Source organism: Marmota flaviventris, chromosome 17 (assembly GCF_047511675.1).
Source record: "Marmota flaviventris isolate mMarFla1 chromosome 17, mMarFla1.hap1, whole genome shotgun sequence".
In the NCBI taxonomy this organism is placed as follows: Eukaryota; Metazoa; Chordata; class Mammalia; order Rodentia; family Sciuridae; genus Marmota; species Marmota flaviventris.
In genome coordinates this window covers 4,743,186-4,765,525 of record NC_092514.1, presented here as the reverse complement: position 1 = coordinate 4,765,525, position 22,340 = coordinate 4,743,186, and the positions used below count along the sequence as shown (strand labels likewise).

The 22,340-nt window shown below is 32.2% G+C and overlaps 1 protein-coding gene across 1 annotated transcript in view; it reads right to left on the bottom strand.

Moving 5' to 3' along the window:
* LOC139702414 (cadherin-18-like) overlaps nt 1-22,340 on the bottom strand; it is a 216,222-nt gene that overhangs the window by 143,433 nt on the left and 50,449 nt on the right. The window contains 1 exon segment of the mRNA XM_071603505.1: nt 8,702-8,996. Coding sequence (XP_071459606.1) covers nt 8,702-8,996 — 295 coding nt within the window.

Here is a 22,340-nt window from a genome sequence, read left to right as displayed (position 1 = left end):
AGCCCCTAGATTTTACTCTCTATTATCATTTTAAATAAATGTAAGTATGTAATCATCAATAAAGAGAACACATTTATTTAATTTTCTTCTTCTAAACTGGTGTGGTTTTATTATCCTTTTCTCAATTTTTAAGTTTTTTTTTTTTTTTTTTTAATTTGTTCTACTTAGATACACATGACAGTAGAATGCATTTTAACACATCATACATTCTTCTGGTGGTACACCAGCCATGCAATCAAATATGTCCAATTTATTCTGAAGTCCTTCCTACCTCCAGTTACCCTCCTTTCCCTTCACTCCCCTCTCCCTAATCCAAAGTTCCTTTGTTTTCCCTAGTCCCATCCCCAAACTGCTCTAGTTGTGAATTGTTATCCACATATCAGAAACAAACAAACAAACAAACAAACAAAAAAACCATAACATTGAGCCTTTGGTTCTTTGGTATTGGCTTACAAGCTTAGCAAAATATTCTTCGGCTCCATCCATTTACTGGCAAATGCTATAATTTTATTCTTCTTTAAGGATGAGTAATATTTTATTGTGTATATCTATTGTATGTTTTTATTGTTTCATCTGTTGCAAAGCATCTAGGTTGGGTTCCATAGTTTTGGTATTGTGAATTGAGCCACTATAAACATTAATGAGGCTGCATATGCACACTGTAGTATGCTGATTTAAGTCCTTTTGGTGTAAATCAAGGAATGGGATAACTGGATCAAATTGTGGTTCCATTCCAAGTTTATTGAGGAATCTCCATACTGCTTACCTTAATGGCTGCACCAAATGCATTCCCACCAGCAATGTATGAACTTTCTCACATCCTCACCATTATTTATTTTTGCTTGTATCCTTGATAATTGTGATTCAGAATGGAATGAGAGGAAATCTATTTAGAGTAGTTTTGATTTGCATTTCTCTAATTGCTAGAGATGTTGAATATTTCTTTTCATATATTTGACATCAATTGTATTTTTTCTTCTGTGAAGCGTCCAGTTCCTTAGCCCATTTATTGATTGAGTTATTTTTTGTTTTGCTTTTGGTTTGTTTTTTTGTTTGTTTTTGATGTTAAGTTTTTTGAGTTATTTGTCTATCCTGGAGATTAGTGCTCTATCTGAGGAGCATGTGGTAAAATTTTCTTCCATTCTGTAGGCTCTATCTTCATGTTATTGATTGTTTCCTTTGTTGTGAAGAAACTTTTTAGTTTGATTCCACCCCATTAAATGATTCTTGATTTTACTTCTTGTGCTTTAAGTGTCTTGTTAAGGAAATTATTTCTTAACTGATATGGTAAATATTGGGGCCTAATTTTTCTTCTACTAGGCACAGTGTCTCTGCTCTAGTACTTAAGTCTTTGATCAATTTTGAGTTGAGTTTTGTGCAGGGTGGGTGATAGGAGTTTAGTTTCATTTTGTTACATATGGATTTCCAGTTTTCTCAGCACCATTTGTTGAACAGGCTATCTTTTCTCCATTGTATATTTTTGGTGTCTTTGTTTAGTATGAAATAACTGTATTTATGTAGATTCATCTCCGTGTATCCTATTGTGTACCCTTTGGCCCTTGTGTCTGTTTTGGTGCCAATACCATGCCGTTTTGTTACTATGGATCTGTAGTATAATTTATTTTCTGGTATTATGATAACTCCTGCTCCTCTTATATTGCTAAGGATTGTTTGGCTATTCTGGGTCTCTGATTTTTTTCAAAGAATTTCATGATTACTTTTTCTAATTCTATGAAGATTGTCATTTGGATTTTAATAAGTATTGCATTAAATCTGTACAATTCTTTTGGTAGTATGGCCATTTGGACAATGTTAATTCTGCTTATCCAGGAGTGTGGAAGATTGTTCCATTTTCTAAAGTCTTTTTATATCTCTTTATTTAGTATTGTGGAGTTTCCATTGTAGAAGTTTTTTTATGATTTCTGTTAGGTAGAGTCCCAATTATTTTATTTTATTTTATTGAGGCTATTGTGGATGAGGTAATTTTAACACATTTATTTTTTAGCAGGTTATACCAGAAGCCATATTTTAGAAGTATCTGCATACAACAATATGTATGTGTGTGCATTCTTTCCCTTAGATATTTTATGTGCATCTGCACGATTGTTCTGCAACATAGTCATGTTCCCTAAAAAAATCATAGACTATTTAACATGGATTTTTGAAAACATTTTTTCTCACTCACACAATACAGATCTTTCCATTTAAACACATTTTTTTAACACATTCACCTTAACTCTACATAGAATTCAGCATTTGCTTGAACACATTCTTTCAAAAGCTTTATATCTATCCATGTATCTATCCATCTGCCTCCATTTCATAATTATAAACAACATTGCAATGTCATAATTTCCCATGCATCTTTGCATAATCATGTGAATGTATAAACACACACTTATATTTTTTCAATAATATTTTTAGCAAAAAAATATTTTAAAAATTTACATAGATATTGCCAAATTACTCTAAAAATATGGCAATTTATTTTTACTCTAATGTCTCTGCAAAGTAACAACTATTGCATACTGGCATTTTTTTGTTATTTCAATTACTATTGAAATATAAGATTTTTGTATAATTAACTTTTTTTAATATCCTGCTGATGTGATTCTTGCATTTTTATTTAATCATAGGGTAATTTATTGCTAATTTATTTTTGTAAAAAAATATGTGATAAAAAGTACTTTAATGTTTATAAAGGATTTTATAAATATTTCATTTATTTTTAAATTAAGTTTAGCATGATTGATGTCTGTATTTTCAAATGATTATTCATTTGTATTAATGTCTTAATTCTTTTTGGATGGGGGTATCATTGAATGTTTCCAGTTTTATGATAGATTTATTTACCATTTTCTTTGTCTTTAGTATGGGGATAATGTGCTATTTTACAATTTCCAACATTATGACCACACCTGGTTCTCCATCTGAACACCACTCTGTATCTCAGGTAATGCGACCTCTTTTACTCCTGAAAGTGGCCCTTGAGAATTCCATTTACATTATTGCCCACACCATCTGCATTTTCATGTCCCTTCAGATTTTGTTCCTTACACCCACCTCAAACCTGTCCATTTTCTTTATACACAGGTTTCTGCTGTATACATATTTAATGCTGTCAGATTTTTCTTTTTTTTTTTTTCAAAATCAAGTCCATATTGAACTTTAAAGTGATTTTATTGTAAATGAATTACCTATTCTCTCACTCTCTGGCTACTTGGTTTGAATTTTCATATTTTTGATATAAAGTAATTCCCAAAAATGCACCTCTTAAACAAAAGGGACATCATAATAATATAAATCGGTTCTAATGAGTTAAAAGACCCTTCTGGCTCAGTAAATTGGTTACATTCTGGCACAGACACTGTTTTTCATTGCTGTTATTGCAAATTTTGGAATTTTAAATAATCATTCCACAAATACCTTGAATCTGGTTTAATTTAGTTCACCATATAAAATATAGTAAATCAAAAACTAAGATTACATCTATGTTAAAAGTTGTACACCTTACTAATGTTGTAGTTTGGGGAAAATTCCTTAATTCTATGTTGCACTTTCATCCTTTGTAAAAAGAAGATATAGTAGTGCTGACATCACAATGGTGATGATTACATGAGCATGAATTTATTGCAAATGGCATGTAATGACTGACACAGAGCAATTTTCAACAAGTGTTCCTGGTAGTATCTGTGGTAAGTATACTGATAGTTGCTATGGTGACTTGTAGTCACAGACTGGCAAAATTACTGGTAGCTTTGTGGTGATCAATTCTGGGTATTTGGCAGAACTACATTCAAAATGCCTAATCACCTTATATTCGTTGATCATAGCTAATATGTGTACAATTAATTTTTTAGTAGATGGCAAGCAAGATATAGCCATCTGAGATCAGCTGGAAATCACATATCAGGCAGAAGGGAAAATTGTTGCCAGAGGAAAATCATTTGACCTCATAAATTCACAGTGGGTTAGCAGAAAGGAACAGGAACAAGGATCTCATATCATTAACAAATCAAGTCATGTAAGGGAAAATTAGGACACTATTTCTTATCTGAAGATGAAAACTTCCTCACTATTCTTTAGGATTCGGTATTAAATTTAATTATTTCATTAGGGTGTCTATCTCAGAACTTAGATTCAACTTAGCTGTATGTATTGAAAGTCCAGCCAAAAAACAAAAAGACATATTTTTCTTCTAAGAAACGTCTTAGGATTGGCAGAAGACCAAAGATTCAGTCCTATGACAGTATTAATTTTCAGGAATTTATTTATTTATTTGGACTTGTTTTACCAGTGTATTATACTGTTCTTACAAGCTTCCTACTGAATTTCATTTAGGTACTATGCTTCCATACTACATAACCACACTACAGGCAGGAAGAAACGGGAATGGTAACTGGTAAAATACATGTGCTAGCTGTACCGTTTGTCAGGAAAGCAATATCTTTCCTGGGAACTACAGCTGGCCAACACTGACCCACCTACATCAAGCAGACTCTTGTCTGACAGAATTATGACACTGTCCTCTAGCTGTTCCCCTGCCTCGTGTCTTGGCCCTGCAATCTCTTACCAAGGAAACTGGTAAGCATTTGTTTCCTACAAAAATAATGTACTGAATATTTCAGGCTTTTTAAGACATATTTCTTGAAGGCCTCCTTCCTCCAAGCTCTTCAGATCTGCCCCTGCATACCCCAACTACCACAGGCAACACTGGAATAAACAAGTGAAGCTACACCTCAGTAAAACCTTACAAAATCAGACAGCAGTCCAGGTATCCCTCTCTTGCCATTGCTGATCCCAATTCTATAATATTAATCACTTTCAGTATCCAAAATCAGTTAATATAAGAGTTTTCAATCTGAAGCATGTGACATGAAGTAAAATTCTTCCTCCACTGACTGGCACATAACCTTCTAGACTTCATATTACAAAGTTCATTATAATATGTTATGATAATGTTTATGTGTTTGATTTTCCTCAATAATAAGCTTGTTCACACACTCGAATATACTAATGAAAAATAATTTCCAATATTCAGTCTAGGACTTGCCATAAAATTTCTCAAGTAATTTAATTTTGCCTAGAACCACAGTAGGGGACATTTAAAACTTATTTTGTATTATCCTTTTTCTCTACAGCTTTTAGATATTAAATTCCTCATCTTCAACCATACTTGTCCAAGTATATTAGCTGTTCCCCATACTCACCTTCCTCCCCAAGTACTAAATGAAGATGTTAAAATGTTGTGAATTTTTTTTCCTCCAAATCCACAGCCTTTGCTGCAATAATTCCTGTAGGCTTCATGATTGTTAGTTAGACAATATTGTATACTTTTGCATTCTTAACAGTGCCATTTTGCATTTAATGTTTTGATTATATAACTTTAAAGCTATTTCAGGGCTCATTGCAGATAACTTTAGTCTTCTTCTAAATCCATGTTCTGATTCATTTCAACTGTTGTCATTTCCAACTCTTCTATGATTTTCTGTCAGGGAGAGGATGACTGAACTTTCAAGGATCCCCTTCCAGGATTTTTTTTTCCCTCACAGATGTATCACATTTTGAATGAACAAAGGATTTAAGTTTTCATTTTTTCCTTTGTAGACTATACATGAGATTCAATTATCTACCAAATTCCAATATTTCAAACAATATATATAATGTGAATGTGTTTTTTTCTTAAATGACAATTTCAAAAATTTCAAAAGTCTATGGAGTTTTCTCTTTATCCTTAGTCTTTAGAAACTTTGCCAAGGTTTATCTAAAGTTGATCCTTATTCTATATATCCTTCCTTGAACTCAGAAATTCTATTTGACTTCTAAATCAGAGTATTTTGCACCCCAAAATGAAATTTTATTTTCCTCTTCTGCATTATGCATCTGTTCTTTGTTTTCTGGGAACCTGTGCTGCTAACATGATAGGTTGAATAAACACACTCTCTAAGTCTTCCTTCTTCTTCCCACAATTGCAAATTGAAAATTGTGGGCTTTCCATAGTAGAAAATATGGATTTTTTAAAAAAAAATATCTTGCTTTTTGATGCTTCTTTAGCTACTTCTTTTAGTGTGATATATTAAAAAAAAAAACAAGAAGATATTTTGGTCTAATTGGTGACCATTCAAGTTTTCAGTGCTTATATACTTTTTTGTTGTTGTTGTTTTATTATTTATTTATTTAAAATATAGCTACAGTGATGCTTTGAATCAGTACAATTCACAAGAGCTACATTACAGAACCAGACCAGATATTTATCAACAGAAGGATAGATTTAAAAATGTGGTATGTGTACACAATGGAGTTTTAGTCAGCTGTAAAGAAGAATGCAATCATGGTATTTGTATGTGAATGGGTGGAACTGAAGAATTTCCTGCTAAATGAAACAAACTAGACTGAGAAAATCAAGAATCAAATGTTTTCTCTCGAGTTTGGAAGCTGGAACAAAATAAAGGGAAATCTGTGTGTGTGTGTGTGTGTGTGTGTGTGTGTCTGTGTGCACGCTCGCGTGAATGCACATGTGTCAGGTCAGTGAGGGTCCCTGAAGAGTAGAGGAAGGGTTTGTGGAGAGTCAGAAAAAGAGAAGAACCACAGAATAGAACTGACCAAATTATCCTATGTACATATATGAACATACCACAGTAAATTTCACCTTTACATATATCTTTAATGCAATAATTTAAAAAACACTATAAATAAGTAGAAGAATGAAGAGTTGAATAAAGGAACGAGGGAATAAGGGGTAGAGGAAGACAGGGAAAGTTAAAATACTGGGGACTATATTGAAATAAAATATTTTTCATGCTTGTATGATTATGTCAAACTAAACAAAATATTATGTTTAACACTGATATAATAATTTAAAAAATACAAGAATGCATGATTTGTGGTAAAAAAATATCTGTATTGTTAAGTACTTAAAATGTATTGTATTGTACTTAAATGTCTGTAGTGTTCTTATTACTTACTCTTCTTTTGAAACAGTCTTTCTTTAATGAATGTTCTGTTAGCTCTCTCTTGTGCATCCACCTAGGGTTACTTTGCTCTTTGAGGTCTTGCCCACCTCCTGGAATTAACCTACCAGTGGTATTCTTAAGTCATTGTACCATAGAGCTCTATGGGTAGGGCACAGGAAATTCTGTTCTTGGGTTTCCACACAAACTCTCACTCACTAGGTGAGTAGTGTTCAGTCTTTTAATTCTCTCTCAAATCTCCTTGGAAACTTTCCACCAGGATTGCTGAGTCTGATCCCTGTTTTCTATCTACTGTGGTCCAGAGGGAACCATGTTGGCAATTGCTTTCTCCCCTGAGGCTCTGGCTGACATGAAGACCTAAGTCTCTCTCTTCTCTTGACTTCCCCCAACAGCTACAGGACATATTTGGCACTCTCGAAAGAACAAAATTGGGCTGAGGTTGAAAGGTAGGGAAGGGAAGAAAGTCTTAGTTTCATTACATAATTTCATGTAAATATTCAAATTCATAGAGTGATTTAGAGACTTTAAAATCCTTAATTTAAAATAATGTTCATATATGTGAATTGAAATTAAATGTCTAAAATTTTTATTAAAAATGCATTCTAAATCTAAGCTTAGAGTCTTACAAAGATAGTGTGAAATTATTATTCTAGTTAAGTTTTTGTTATTGATGCTGCCACTTTTATTGTCAGTGCTATGGATTAACCCAGGGACTCATGTAGGTCAGGCAGGACTCACAAGCCCTATGATAGCTGATTTATTTTAATTACCCTTAGAAAACTCATCTATTAGGTAAAAATAAAATGGCTAAACCACAAAAAGCTGTGAGTGATGGGAATGCTCCAGATAATCAGAGACTCTAAACCTGAATCATGATACACCATCTGCAATACTGTCTTTGCTTTCCGGAAAAACTGGAATTCATAACTCCTTGGCTATTTCCTAGATATCTGAATTTGAGGAAGTGACTTAGGTAATCTATCCCAGTTTGCATATTTTAAAAATTCAAAATTTTTCATAGGATTGTTGTATATTTTGCAATATATGTTAAGTAAATGCTTAGGAATCTCTTAAACTTTTACTTATTAATGTAGTGACTACTACATTATAATTTATTATAATTATTATATAACTATTATAATTTATTATTATATATAATAATATTATATATTATTTATTTATATATATTATTATATATAATTATTATATAATTATTATATAATTATTATATATATATTATTATATATAATTTATTATTATATAATAATATTATATATTATTATTATAACTATTATAATTTATTCATGAGCTTAAGTTTAAAAGACATGAAGCCATGAATTTGAAACACAACATGGTCTTTATTCTAATCAAAATGTTGTACTGAATTTGTTGGTATATGCTTAATATTAGAAAAAAAAAATGCATAACCAAAATACCATAGAAGTTAAGCAAGAATTGTAGCTGTTAACCAATTTATGACTTTTTCCTTGAGATCAAACCATAGCTTATATTTACATCCTCATAAATTAATTCATTAATATATGATTGACTCAGTATTCTTTAATATTTTATGCAACAGAAAAAATATTCAAACATTTTGAAACTTTTCCACAGTTCTACATTCACAGATACACACAAACACACATGCACAAACACAGAGAGATTAAATACTGGACTTTTGTAGATGATTTTTGGATTAACTCTTCAAGTATAGAAATAGTCTTCCTTACCCATATCTGACATTTCAGGCACAGTCACAGTGTAAGGTCCATCTGTGAACTTTGGAGCATTGTCGTTGATATCTTGCACTTTGATGATGAACTCAGATTCAGGTTCCAGAGGCTTGTTTGTCCGTCTGTCAATAGCCTGGGCATGAAGCACATAGTGTGTCTTCTGCTCTCTGTCTAGGCTTTTGGTTGAGTGGATATCCCCCGTGGTATCATCAATGATAAATATAGTCCCAGCACCTTCTCCAGTAAGGATGTACTTGACAGACCCATCACCTTTGTCAGAATTGGAGTGCAGCTGCAAAATACACATGGGCAAATTAGCAGGCAATTGCATTCCCACCTTTGGTCTCCTTCTTTGAAAATTTCCCATGTACAATTTGATACATATTGTAAGATTTTTTTTTCTCTACAGTGTCTTGCATATGGCTGTTTTTCATTTTCTTGCATATTTTGTCTAGTTGGTATTCATATGATTATCATGATTTCTCTAAGCAATTCATTTACTGGTTTGAGTAAAAGAATAACCCATGTTGTTTTTTCACTAACTGAACATTTTACTAATATAAAGGTGAGAAAAGACACTTTCAGTACATTTCTGTCACCTAGTATACTTGTAAGAATAAAGCAGATTTTGTTTTGTTTTGTTTTTGGAATGAATTGATATTTGAATCAATTATTAAAATTCTCACAATAAAGGCCCATAATTTGCCATAGAGCTTTAATTTTATAAGTTGAAACAAATTTGAAATATTTTCTAGTATAAATATTTATATTTAGAATGTAAAAATATTAGCAGTAATTTTTTTTCTTTAAGAACTGCAAACATTTAACTCAAAAGGTTGCTAGTAGTCTTAAACGGAACCAGTAACTATATCCTAAATTTAGTTAACTTAAAAACATGGATAAATATCACTTACTGAATTAAAATGATAAAAAATACCTTACTTGGTATTTTTAAAGTAGAAATTTTAGTAAAGAGATCTTCTCTAATAAGGATAATCAATATATTAAGATAATATTAGTCTTTTTTGTTATTTAAAACTATGAACGCTTTTGAGTTGCATATCACTCATGCTTAAAACTCTATTTTAACTTATACCATCAAAATTCAGTTAAATACCTCTGGGAGTGCCAGTACTATATTTCTACCCAGGAATAGTGGAAGTATTTTCTGAAATTTCAAATACATATTTGAAGAATTGTTTTTCCCAAGAGAGCTGAGCAGTTATCTTCAGATGAAATTCTCTGGTCACATAACCTCAAGTCCTCACCTTTTGTTCATTTCTAACATTGGAAATCTGAAACACATAGCCTTACTCGCAAAGCACTTCAATTTTCTTGCCATAGTGAAGTGAAAATTTTCAAGGTTATTTTAAAGGGTCTGAACTCTTAAAAGTCAGTTGAAATAGAGAATATTTAGAAAAACAAAATAAAATTCAAGAAAAGAATTATTTGTTTTGTAAAAGAAAAAGCAGCCAAAAGAAAATTCATTACAAATCATCAATCATTTTATTTTATTCAATATTGGGGATTGAAACCATAAATGCCTATGAGCCTTCATATTCTATTTTTGATACAGGAATCTTGCTAAGATGTTGATACTGGCTAGGAACTTGTAGTCCTCCAGACTCAGTCTCCAGACTTTCTGGGTTTTCAGGCTTGCATCCTCCACAAGTTACACAGTAATAATATTTTCATAATTAGTAAGCCAGCTAGCATAATTTTTATTAGTTATGACTAATTTGAACATAGACTGTAATATGATCAGTGAAGTATAATTTAGAAATATTCATATTATTGAATCACTTTAGAAAAATTACAACAAAATATTACAGAGATATGTATTGAGTACTATGTCAGTTTTTAATACTACTTAGTTTTAGAGTTTAAGTAATGTGATTGTTTTATTAGTGAATTTTTTCAACTTTTAACTAACATGATTGAAATTTGAAATTATCAGCTTTCAAGTAACACTAATGGAAAACCATTACATTAGCATGTAGTCAATTGATTAAAATTTTATATAATTTTGATAATAACCATATGTGAAGCAGCAAATTGATCTACTTTCAGGATTCCCACTCCTTCACCACATCCTCTCTCAAATGTTCAGTTCTGTTTGAGCATATGCTTTGCCACAGAGGTGGAAGCCAAGGGAAAGATTGGTTATATCATCTTATTTGTTTAATAAGAGGTTTTCAAAGACTTTGGAGGAGCCCATGTTTGTATTAAGTTTTATAAGACAAAAAATGATGAAAGAATAAATGAAATGAACATTTTTTATTAGTAGAAGTAATGGTAGAAAACTTGAGAGGTGGAGAGAAAACTGGGGATACCAATAATCAAATCTATAGATAACTACAATAGGTAGGGCCCACACACAAGTTATGAAGCACATGAGAAAGCCTGCACAGGTAACAAAATCAAAACAACTAATTTTGATCTCCACAACAACAGATGAAAGCTAAGACTAAGGATCAATTAGACTGCACTCAAAATGATCAGAGATCCTTATGAAGATGCATAAATAATTAGAAACCATCAGGAATAAACAAACATTATAAAATGCCATCGGCAAATGAAAAAAAAAACACATGATAATCAAACATTTAGTGAAAGTTTAAACAGAGGATTTGACATAGTAGAGGAAATAAGAGTTGATTACAAGGTAAGGGTCAGAATAATTAATTTTTTTTTAAAAAAAAGCAAACATAAGTTCTCTTTTTTACACCAACTAAATGTCTATAAATCACTAGTATGTTCTATTTCAGATTTTAAGAAAGATATTATTTACACTGCAGAGAAAGGATCATTTTTGAGAGAAGGAGTAAAGGATGTAAACCATTATTCATGGTCTGTTTACTCTATATTTAAGTTATGTTTTTATAGGTATTCAATACTATAAAAATAAGGAAAATGGATGAAGAGAAAGAGGAATAAAGGGAGGGAGGGAAGGTGGAGAAGTGGAATTCATGCAGAGAGTAATGATAATGTGATGTTCAGGTCAAGATAGAGAAAAGTAATGAACAGTATCATATATATACAGTGGTCTTTTTCTGGAAAGTGAATGGATATTGAATCATAGACTTAGATTTACTATTGTAAGCTCATAAATTGCTGTTTTTCAAATAAATATGTTTTTATTTTTATTTTTTCTGATTGGGATCATTTCAAACTAAACGTGTATGTGTGCAAGATTTTTGGGGTATGATATCTCTGTGTCATTGAACAAGGGGTTTATTCTATAAGTTTTGATTTAAGATCATATTAAAAAGTAGAAACAGTAAGAAATGAAAATCAAACTAATAATACTGATAAAACAAGATGCCAAGAAATCATTTATCAGAATGTCCAGTAACAAAAATAATTGCTCAAAAACGTATATTTCACAAAATTATAACAGAGAAGTTTTTTTTTTTTAAATACAAGTCATGAAGAAGAAAATGCAAACATCAAAAAAACAGTTTTGTATGTATATCTAAGATTCTTTGTCCCTCGCACTCTCTCTCCACAACACATGCTAAAGTTGCTACAGATTAACAGGTGGGAGGCAAAACTATTTGGACTGTTTAGCTATTCTACATAGACTTCAACTAGATTGCTGTATAAAAAGGTCTAATATAATGAGAAAACCAATGGAAGAAAGAGTCTACTGAGTCGGTTTTGTCACATTTTGCTTGTCTAAAGTATCGAAAACACGTAAAGTGAAAAGTCAGGCAATGTATTTATGAGGAGGCAATTATGTCCTTCTAATTGTTGATATGCTGCAGGTGTAGTAAAATGAATGAAAACTAAGATGAAATTTCCATTCTTCTTTTATTAAAGAAGAATGAGATGGAGAATAGTCAATTGAATAAAACATAGAGCTTTTAGTTGTCATGGAGACTAATATTTAGTTTCTCTTATATTTTCAAAGTAAGACAGTTTTATATTTGAAATTCTTTTCAAAACTCTAGCCCCTTGTATGAAGTTTCTTTTGCAAAATAATTAAAAATGCTGAAACAAATAGAAATTGAGCTACATAAAATTGAAGTGGGGACAAATTATCACTATTTATAATGGGGGAGAGGAGATCTTTAGAATTCAATAATTAACAAAAAAGACAATAAGTGAATAATACAAACAATACTATGTCAATAAAGTTAACAACCCCAGTAACAACTTGTATAAAATAGAGATTATTAAGTTAAGTGAAATAAACCAGGTACAGAAAGACAAGGATCACCGAAAACCAGATCTTGTACAAGTTGAAAGTAGAACAGTGGTCATCAGTGGTAGAGGAGAAGAGAGGGATGGGGAAGTGGAAAGAAAAGTCAGAAAAAGTAACTTTGTTACTGTAAAACTATGTGCATGTCCAAATGACATGTGGGTCTTTCCCCCAGTTTATGAAAGAAACTCTGAAAAAGACTTGGAAAAACGGAAAAAAAATCCTAAAATATAAATTGGATTTATATTTATAAATCCTAAAATATGATTTGGATTTATACTGTTTCCTGAAAAACTTGTGTGTTCAGCAATGCATGATTGTTCAACAGTGAAGTGTTTATGAGATCTATAACCTCATCAGTAGATTAATCCATTTAATAGATCGACCATTTGAATGAACCACTAAGTGGCAAGGCAGGCAGTTGGGGTGAGACTGGAGTAAGTAAGTCCCTGGAAGAGAGCTCTTGGAGTACATCTTGTACTAGGCTTTTCTCTCTCTCACCCTCTCAGCTGCCATGTGCTGGGCAACTTTCCTATGACCTTCCTTCTGCCATGATTATTTCCTACTTTCTCTGACATACCATAAATTGAAACCTTGAGCCCCAAATAAACATTTCCTGTTCTAAGTTGGTCTTGTCAGATGTTTTGGTCACAGCGATGGAAAGCTGACTAAAACAATAAGTAAAAAATTTGACCAAATAGTTCATTTGAAGTGAAGTATAAGTACATGAATTATGTTCACCATTCATAGTCATTAGGGAAATTCAAATCAAAACCACCAGAAAACACCATTGCCTGCCTTTTCATAATTATATTATGTCAAGTAGGAGCAAGGATGTGAAAAACACTGTGATTCACATACAAAGCTGGTGAGAATGTAGATGTTGAATCCTTTTTTTTTTTTTTTTTTATAAAATGGTTTTCCTTTTTCTTAGAAAGATGGACAATAACTACTACATGATCCAGGAGTAACATCCTTAGGTGTTTTTCTGAGAGAATGGAAAGTGTGAGTCTATGCAAAGACTTGCACACAAATGTTTATAGCAGATTATCTACTGCACAATAAATCATGAAAAAGCCACAGTCTTGTCCATCAGTACATAAATGGTGAAAACACATGAATCTATTCATGCTGTGGAACAATGGTCAGCCAAAAACAGAGGGATAAACAACAACTATTAGTACATAGTTATCCATGCTACAACATTGATTAATCCTAAAATAACCATTCTCCTGATAGAAGGCTGGCAAATTAGAGTGTGTAGGCCATGATTCTATTTATACAAAGCATTAGAAACACGTGGGAAGAAGCAAATCAATGGTTTCCTGGGGATAGGACTGAGGAAGCAGATGGGAAGGATTATCAAAGACCATGGAGAAACTTCAAAGGCAAAGGATATCGTAGTTTTCTTGATTGTATATTCATATGGCAAATCTTATTTCACAACACACTTACATAAGCACAGGTAATTACATAGTGATTATACTTTGAGACAAAGTCAAACAACTGGTGGCTGTGAAGCCAGGGACCCCTTAAATTCAAGAAACTGTATGACCAATACCTTCACAATTCATCCATTAGGTCAAGCATTTAAGAAGTCATCATTTGTTCATTCTTTTGTTTACTTAACTATGTACTAAATCATTCAATTATTTGTTACATTATTTGTCTATTCATTCATTCATCCATTCATTCATTCATTCATTCACTCAAAGTTACTATTGTTTGTCTACTTTTTTCTCATCTATGTCCTGAGCATTGAGCTAACACGTAGGGAAAAAACATCTAGTTCACATATGATAATTCTATTTACAGATATACATAATACTACATGACTATTTTTGAGTTAACTGCTAAATTCTACATTTGTTATATGCATTACTATGTATTGCTACTAATAATTGAATCTACGTGAAACATTGCATGGATAACTTGCACTTTGGCTATATGCAAACCTTAAAGCAAGAATCATAAAACTCCAAACAAGATATGGCCTTCTACTTCTACAAGTTTGCAAAATCAAAAGTGATTTTGAATGGAATCCCAAAAGTCCCATGTTTTTTGGTATCTCATTTCTGGCCAAGGGTGTTTGAGAAAATATAGTCTATCTCTTCAGCTCTTCTTTCCTTTTATACTTATGTTATGCAAAGACACTTCCTTCTTTGACTAAAACTGAGACTGTTTTCTACTGGACAAGAAGCATATTTAAAATTGTGATTTACTGTTATGTCTGTGCACATACAGAATATTTCTCACTTTTGGATAGAAATAAAATTAAAATCTAAAATCTATGTTTTGCAAAACAATAATATGCATATGGATAATTTAGCATTTATATTAATCTCACAATGTAGGTACTACACAATAAAATAGGGAGAAAGAGAAAGTTTAAAAATATGATCTGGGTAAGATAACATATTAAAACTGAGATATACTCATATTAAGGATTCCACAATATCAAAATCTGTAATATATAAAATAATGTTATTTAAAAATAATTATTTAAAATAATGTAATTATTTTTATTTTTAATATTAATAAAAACCATATGATCATCTTGATAGATGCAGAAAAAGCATTCAACAAAGTACAGCATCCCTTTATGTTCAAAACTCTAGAAAAACTAGGGATAACAGGAACATACCTCAATACTGTAAAAACAATCTATGCTAAGCCTCAGGCTAGCATCATTCTGAATGGAGAAAAATTGAAGGCATTCCCTCTAAAATCTGAAACAAGACAGGGATGCCCTCTTTCACCACTTCTGTTCAACATAGTTCTCGAAACGCTGGCCAGAGCAATTAGACAGACGAAAGAAATTATAGGCATAAAAATAGGAAAAGAAGAACTTAAATTATCACTATTTGCAGATGATATGATTCTATACCTAGCAGACCCAAAAGGGTCTACAAAGAAATTATTAGAGCTAATAAATGAATTCAGCAAAGTGGCAGGATATAAAATCAACATGCATAAATCAAAGGTATTCCTGTATATCAGCGACAAATCCTCTGAAATGGAAATGAAGACAACCACTCCATTCACAATATCTTCAAAAAAAAAAAAAAAAAACTTGGGAATCAACCTAACAAAAGAGGTGAAAGACTTATACAATGAAAACTACAGAACCCTAAAGAGAGAAATAGAAGAAGATCTTAGAAGATGGAAAAATATACCCTGTTCATGGATAGGCAGAACTAACATCATCAAAATGGCTATATTACCAAAAGTTCTCTATAGGTTTAATGCAATGCCAATCAAAATCCTAATGGCATTTCTTGTAGAAATAGAGAAAGCAATCATGAAATTCATATGGAAAAATAAAAGACCCAGAATAGCAAAAACAATGCTAAGCAGGAAGTGTGAATCAGGCGGTATAGCGATACCAGACTTCAAACTATACTACAGAGCAATAGTAACAAAAACAGCATGGTACTGGTATCAAAACAGGCGGGTGGACCAATGGTACAGAATAGAGGACACAGAAACCAATCCACAAAACTACAACTATCTTAGATTTGATAAAGGGGCTAAAAGCATGCAATGGAGGAAGGATAGCATCTTCAACAAATGGTGCTGGGAAAACTGGAAATCCATATGCAACAAAATGAAACTGAATCCCTTTCTCTCGCCATGCACAAAAGTTAATTCAAAATGGATCAAGGAGCTTGATATCAAATCAGAGACACGCCATCTGATAGAAGAAAATGTTGGCTACGATCTACATTCGGTGGGGTCGGGCTCCAAATTCCTCAATAGGACACCCATAGCACAAAAGTTAATAACTAGAATCAACAAATAGGACTTACTCAAACTAAAAAGTTTTTTCTCAGCTAAAGAAACAATAAGAGAGGTAAATAGAGAGCCTACATCCTGGGAACAAATCTTTACTCCTCACACTTCAGATAGAGCCCTAATATCCAGAGTATACAAAGAACTCCAAAAATTAGACAATAAGAGAACAAACAACCCAATCAACAAATGGGCCAAGGACCTGAACAGACACTTCTCAGAGGAGGACATACAGTCAATCCACAAGTACATGAAAAAATGCTCACCATCTCTAGCAGTCAGAGAAATGCAAATCAAAATCACCCTAAGATACCATCTCACTCCAGTAAGATTGGCAGCCATTATGAAGTCAAACAACAACAAGTGCTGGCGAGGATGTGGGGAAAAGGGTACACTTGTACATTGCTGGACTGCAAATTGGTGCAGCCAATTTGGAAAGCAGTATGGAGATTTCTTGGAAAGCTGGGAATGGAACCACCATTTGACCCAGCTATTCCCCTTCTTGGTCTATTCCCTAAAAACCTAAAAAGAGCATGCTACAGGGACACTGCTACATCGATGTTCATAGCAGCTCAATTCACAATAGCAAGACTGTGGAACCAACCCAGATGCCCTTCAATAGACAAATGGATTAAAAAAATGTGGCATTTATACACAATGGAGTATTACTCTACATTAAAAAATGACAAAATCATAGAATTTGCAGGGAAATGGATGGCACCAGAGCAGATTATGCTAAGTGAAGCTAGCCAATCCCTAAAAAACAAATGCCAAATGTCTTCTTTGATATAAGGAGAGTAACTAAGAACAGAGTAGGGACGAAGAGCATGAGAAGAAGATTAACATTAAACAGAGATGAGAGGTGGGAGGGAAAGGGAGAGAAAAGGGAAATTGCATGGAAATGGAAGGAGACCCTCAGGGTTATACAAAAGAACATACAAGAGGAAATGAGGGGAAAGGGAAAAATAATACAAGGGGGAGAAATGAAGGACAGTAGAGGGGGTAGAGAGAGAAGAGGGGAGGGGAGGGGAGGGGAAGGGGGATAGTAGAGGATAGGAAAGGTAGCAGAACACGACAGTCACTAGTATGGCAATATGTAAATCAATGGATATGTAATTGATGTGATTCTGCAATCTGTATATGGGCTAAAAATGGGAGTTCATAACCCACTTGAAGCAAAGTGTGAAAGATGATATATCAAGAACTATGTAATGTCTTGAAAAACCAACAATAAAAAAATAAAAAAAATAATAAAAAAATAAAATAATGTAATTATAAAATAATGCAACTAAATGAAGTTGAATAATGCTATAGTCTATTTCATTTAATTTTCACAGCAACACTGCAAATTTGTTTTTACCTTTTTTTAATGAGAAAGTACATTACCAGAGAGGTTAAGAAGTATGCTTCAGATTTTGGTTTGAGCTGAGTATGTAGCTCATTGGTAGAGTGCTTGCATAGCATGTACAAGGCCCTGGGTTCAATTATAAGCACCACACAAACCAACAAACAATCATTGTCATTGGTAGATTATTTTTAAAAAATTATGATAAACTATAATAAAATCTTTATCAATTCTTTCATTGAAGTCCGGAAGTGAGCAATTTATAGTTAGCAAGGAAAATCTGGAATGTTTAATAGACGGTTTTATATTTTGGGTCCAAGACATTCATTTATTCTTTTTCCAGGTTCTAGCCAAGGTGAAAAGCAAAACAATGTAGACAGCAGACACTACACTTCCCTTCTTGAGGGCTTGCCCTAAAGCTACACAGTTTACTTCTACTAATAGTCAACTGGCTAAAATTTAACCATTGTTACACATAGCTATGAAGAATGCTATGTCAAGGCTTAGTTAGCTAGCTCAAGTGTAAGGGGATGGTGTTTATATTAGTAAAATATACTAAGCAGATAGTAGAGTTTATGCTTCTGGTCATATTTCTAGTAATGCACATCTATTGGAATTAAATGTTCTGTTATTACAAAATTCAAGTTAATTTTGCCTCAAAATAATACATAACTAAGAAGTGTAGTCCATTTCTGTATGCACCACATGTCAATGCTGAGACTCTTCCATATAAAAATGGAAATTTTTGACTCATGTATAATACTAAGCTAGGCATTCTTAGCGAAGGTATTGGAAAGATTCGTTAATACATTTTCTTGTGCAACTTTTTTTTAATTAATGGGACATTATATAATTGGGTAATATCTGTTTATCCTACACAAAGATATTACTTCATAGAGGAATTTGGAGACTGGGCAACTGATGTTTCAGTTAGAACAGACTTAAGTTTCTGTGTCTTCATCATTGCGTTGATCAGAATATTTAAAATTCTCTAAAACTCTTATATTTCCAACAACAGAGAAACCTTGTCCAGAACACTGGACATAGTAATCAAAGATAATGAGCTGAGACTGTTGGTGTATAATTACCAAAGTAGGAAGGTGAATGAGCTGAGGAGGGGAATAGACTGCATTTTTTTTTGTAACAACAACAAAAAAAATAAATAAATAAAATAACACTAACCTGCCTTCTACTAGCCAAAGTAAGTCACTATATTTTTAAGTGTTGATTAAGATTATGTCTTCAGGTACCACCTCCATGTTCACAAATAAAGGAAGCATGGATTATCTGCCTGAACATAGTTACAGATAGAAACTCACTTGCTGCATTAGGTCCTGAAAGTCTAATACAATTACCTATATATTTCCTTATAAATGTAAGTATAGCAGTATTTTTTTTCTTTTGTTACTGGGGATTGAACTCAGGGGCACTCAACCATTGAGACACATCCCCAGCCATATTTTGTGTTTTACTTAGAAACAGTGTCTCAGTGAGTTGCTTAGAGCCTTGCTTTTGCTGAGGCTGGCTTTGAATTTGTAATCATCCTGTCTCAGCCTCCCAAGCCACTGGGATTACAGGTGCCTATCAAGTATGGGAATACTTTTAGTGCAATTTTCCTAATCCTTAAAGTTGGAGTTTAATATTTTTTAAAGATTGTTACTTTTATATTTTTATTTTATCAATATCTTACAATCTGCTCTTACTCTTTCTTCAACATGATTTTTGAGCATACTTAAATTTATGTGTTTAGTTCAAGAATAAAGGCATATTAAAAATTATTTTGGAAATCCTTTACCTTGCTTCTAGATAAGTGTTTACTTGGTTGTCTAATCTACTAAACAGCAGAATATCACTGCCTGGTACATACTGACTCTCCCTGCCAATTTCTTTCTTAATACTTTCTCAGAGAGTGAAATGATTTTCTATCAAAAACTTTAAATTCACTAGAGAAAAATATAATATTTTTCATTTTAATTCTTGTGATTTATTTTTTCTTTGGCTTTTTATAGGATCATAATCTTTAGATTTTTAAGAATCTCTCCTAAATTAAAACATGTTTTAGAATTATTATGAAGTCACTTTCTATACTGGCTTTGAACAAAGGTTTGGTCTTGGGAACTGCTATACCTTACTTAAAGGAACTTTTGCTTCTTGGTAAAATATGATATTGCAGGTGATCAAACTGAAACCATAGTGTATTCTCACTTCATTATATGAAATATGAAGGGAACATTAAAGATTTAAATTGCATGTAGTAGCAAGAAAAAAAAATAGAAATATATTATTCCAATGAATCTAAGAAGCCTTGATATATTTCTGCAACTAATTTAAATAGGATATTCTTCAGTTGATTTCCCAACATTCATTTTGTTGAAAATAATTGGCCCATAGTTCAAAAACAAAATAAGGGGTTTTTATTTGCCTACAAAATAAATACTAATAATTCTATGAAGTAGAAAAAAAAATATGTGTGTGTGTGTGTATATATATATATATATATATATATATATATATATATATATAATGTGCATAATCATTAGAGATGAATTTAATCATAAAAAATTGTCATCTTGGGGCCGGGGATATAGCAGCCCTGTGGTAGGGACTTGCCTAGCATACTAGGTATGCACAAGATCCTGGATTCAATCAATCCCCACCACTGGAAAAACAAACAAACAAATAAACAAACAACAACAACAACACAAACAGGATCTTGATTTTTTTCAATTCCTACGTAAAATAATGTCACAAAGAAAAACATTTGATATCCACATATTATTTCAAAAATAAGTATGATAAGCTATTGTACAAAAAATATTGGAAAACTGAAATCTGGCCCTATTTAAGTACCTAAAAGATTGAGAAAAAATGTTTAAATTAGTTGGGGTTTCTTGTTAAATGAATATGCTTTATTGACACCTTTTTAAATCACTTTACCGAGTGAAAAATATTTAAGTGATTTGGTATCTTCACATCTTTTTCTTCCTCAAAATTAGCCTTTATAGCATACTAGTTAAACACTCAAAATAGAAACTCCAGAGAGAATTGTAGGTAAAAATGGAAAATGCAATGAGTGTAAACAAGGAAAGAATGGTGATAGTCTGTTTTTAAGATCAAAGTGTTCACTTTTGGTACTTTACATTTTAAGCATTTGGACAGTGTTATGTTTTTTCACAAATGAAATTTATGGATGCTGACTGAATTTCTTTGCTTTGTCTAACACATCCTTTGTTAACATAAATATATAATATTTCTAATATTTAGTACATCTGCTTGAAGTTTAAAATTAGAAAACTTTTTGCTTTAAAGGAAATATATATCCTGACTTAAAAATCTGTTGGCATGGGACATATTATTGCAATAAAAAGATGAAAAAAATAAAAACAGAATAGACATTTTATTTGAGGAAAATTAAGACAAAATGAACTTTCATATGGTGTGTTGTATGTTAGTATTTTCTGACGTAGAAATAAGCAAAAAAAAAACAAATTAAAAATTTTTTGATGAGGTCGCTCTTCTTAAGGATATATTGCTCTATAGTAGGACACATTACAGAAAGATGATAGAGAGAGCCCAACTCTGTGGACAGGTGTTTGCATTTACATGAGATCACTCATATTTACCTTGTGCAGTAGAAAAAGTTAATTATCCTTTTTGTGACTGTTTCCTCCACTGTAAAATGAGGATGATAGCAATACTTCATTTATGTGTGCAGGCTTGCTTTCTTCCTAATGACCCAATATGTTTTTTCTAATTTTAATGAAACTTCTGATGGAAAAGGCATCTTATATATTCCTGTATCTTCAAACTTTGTAGTCAGTGTATCAGGGAAGCTTAGAAAGAATAAATGTTTGCTTTCTTTGGCCTATGTACCAATAAAATATATCAATATTTGTTTAATTTTACTAAATGCTTCTGTACCTTTGAGAGTGGTTTAGTATTTTGTGTGTCTGAGACTTTTGAATATAACATCTGGTTCACAGATGTCAAATGTATTTGAATAAGTGTTTTTTGCTGCTCTAAAATGCACTTTCTTTCTGCCTAATTAACAGGAACAAATATTGAAGAAACTTTTTCTGACACACATGTCTCAATTAGAAATCTGCTGTACTCTTGTATGTAACAAGAAGACAAGATGTAGCAGAGGAAAGAACACAGAATTGAAAGTGTGATCCTTCTCTGTTCACATCCCAATCTCAGCACATATTAATAAGGTGCATTTAGATAAGAAGTATCTTAACCTCTCTGAAATGGGTTCTGCAGAAAACTAAGAATGTGGCAAGAATGGATCAGAC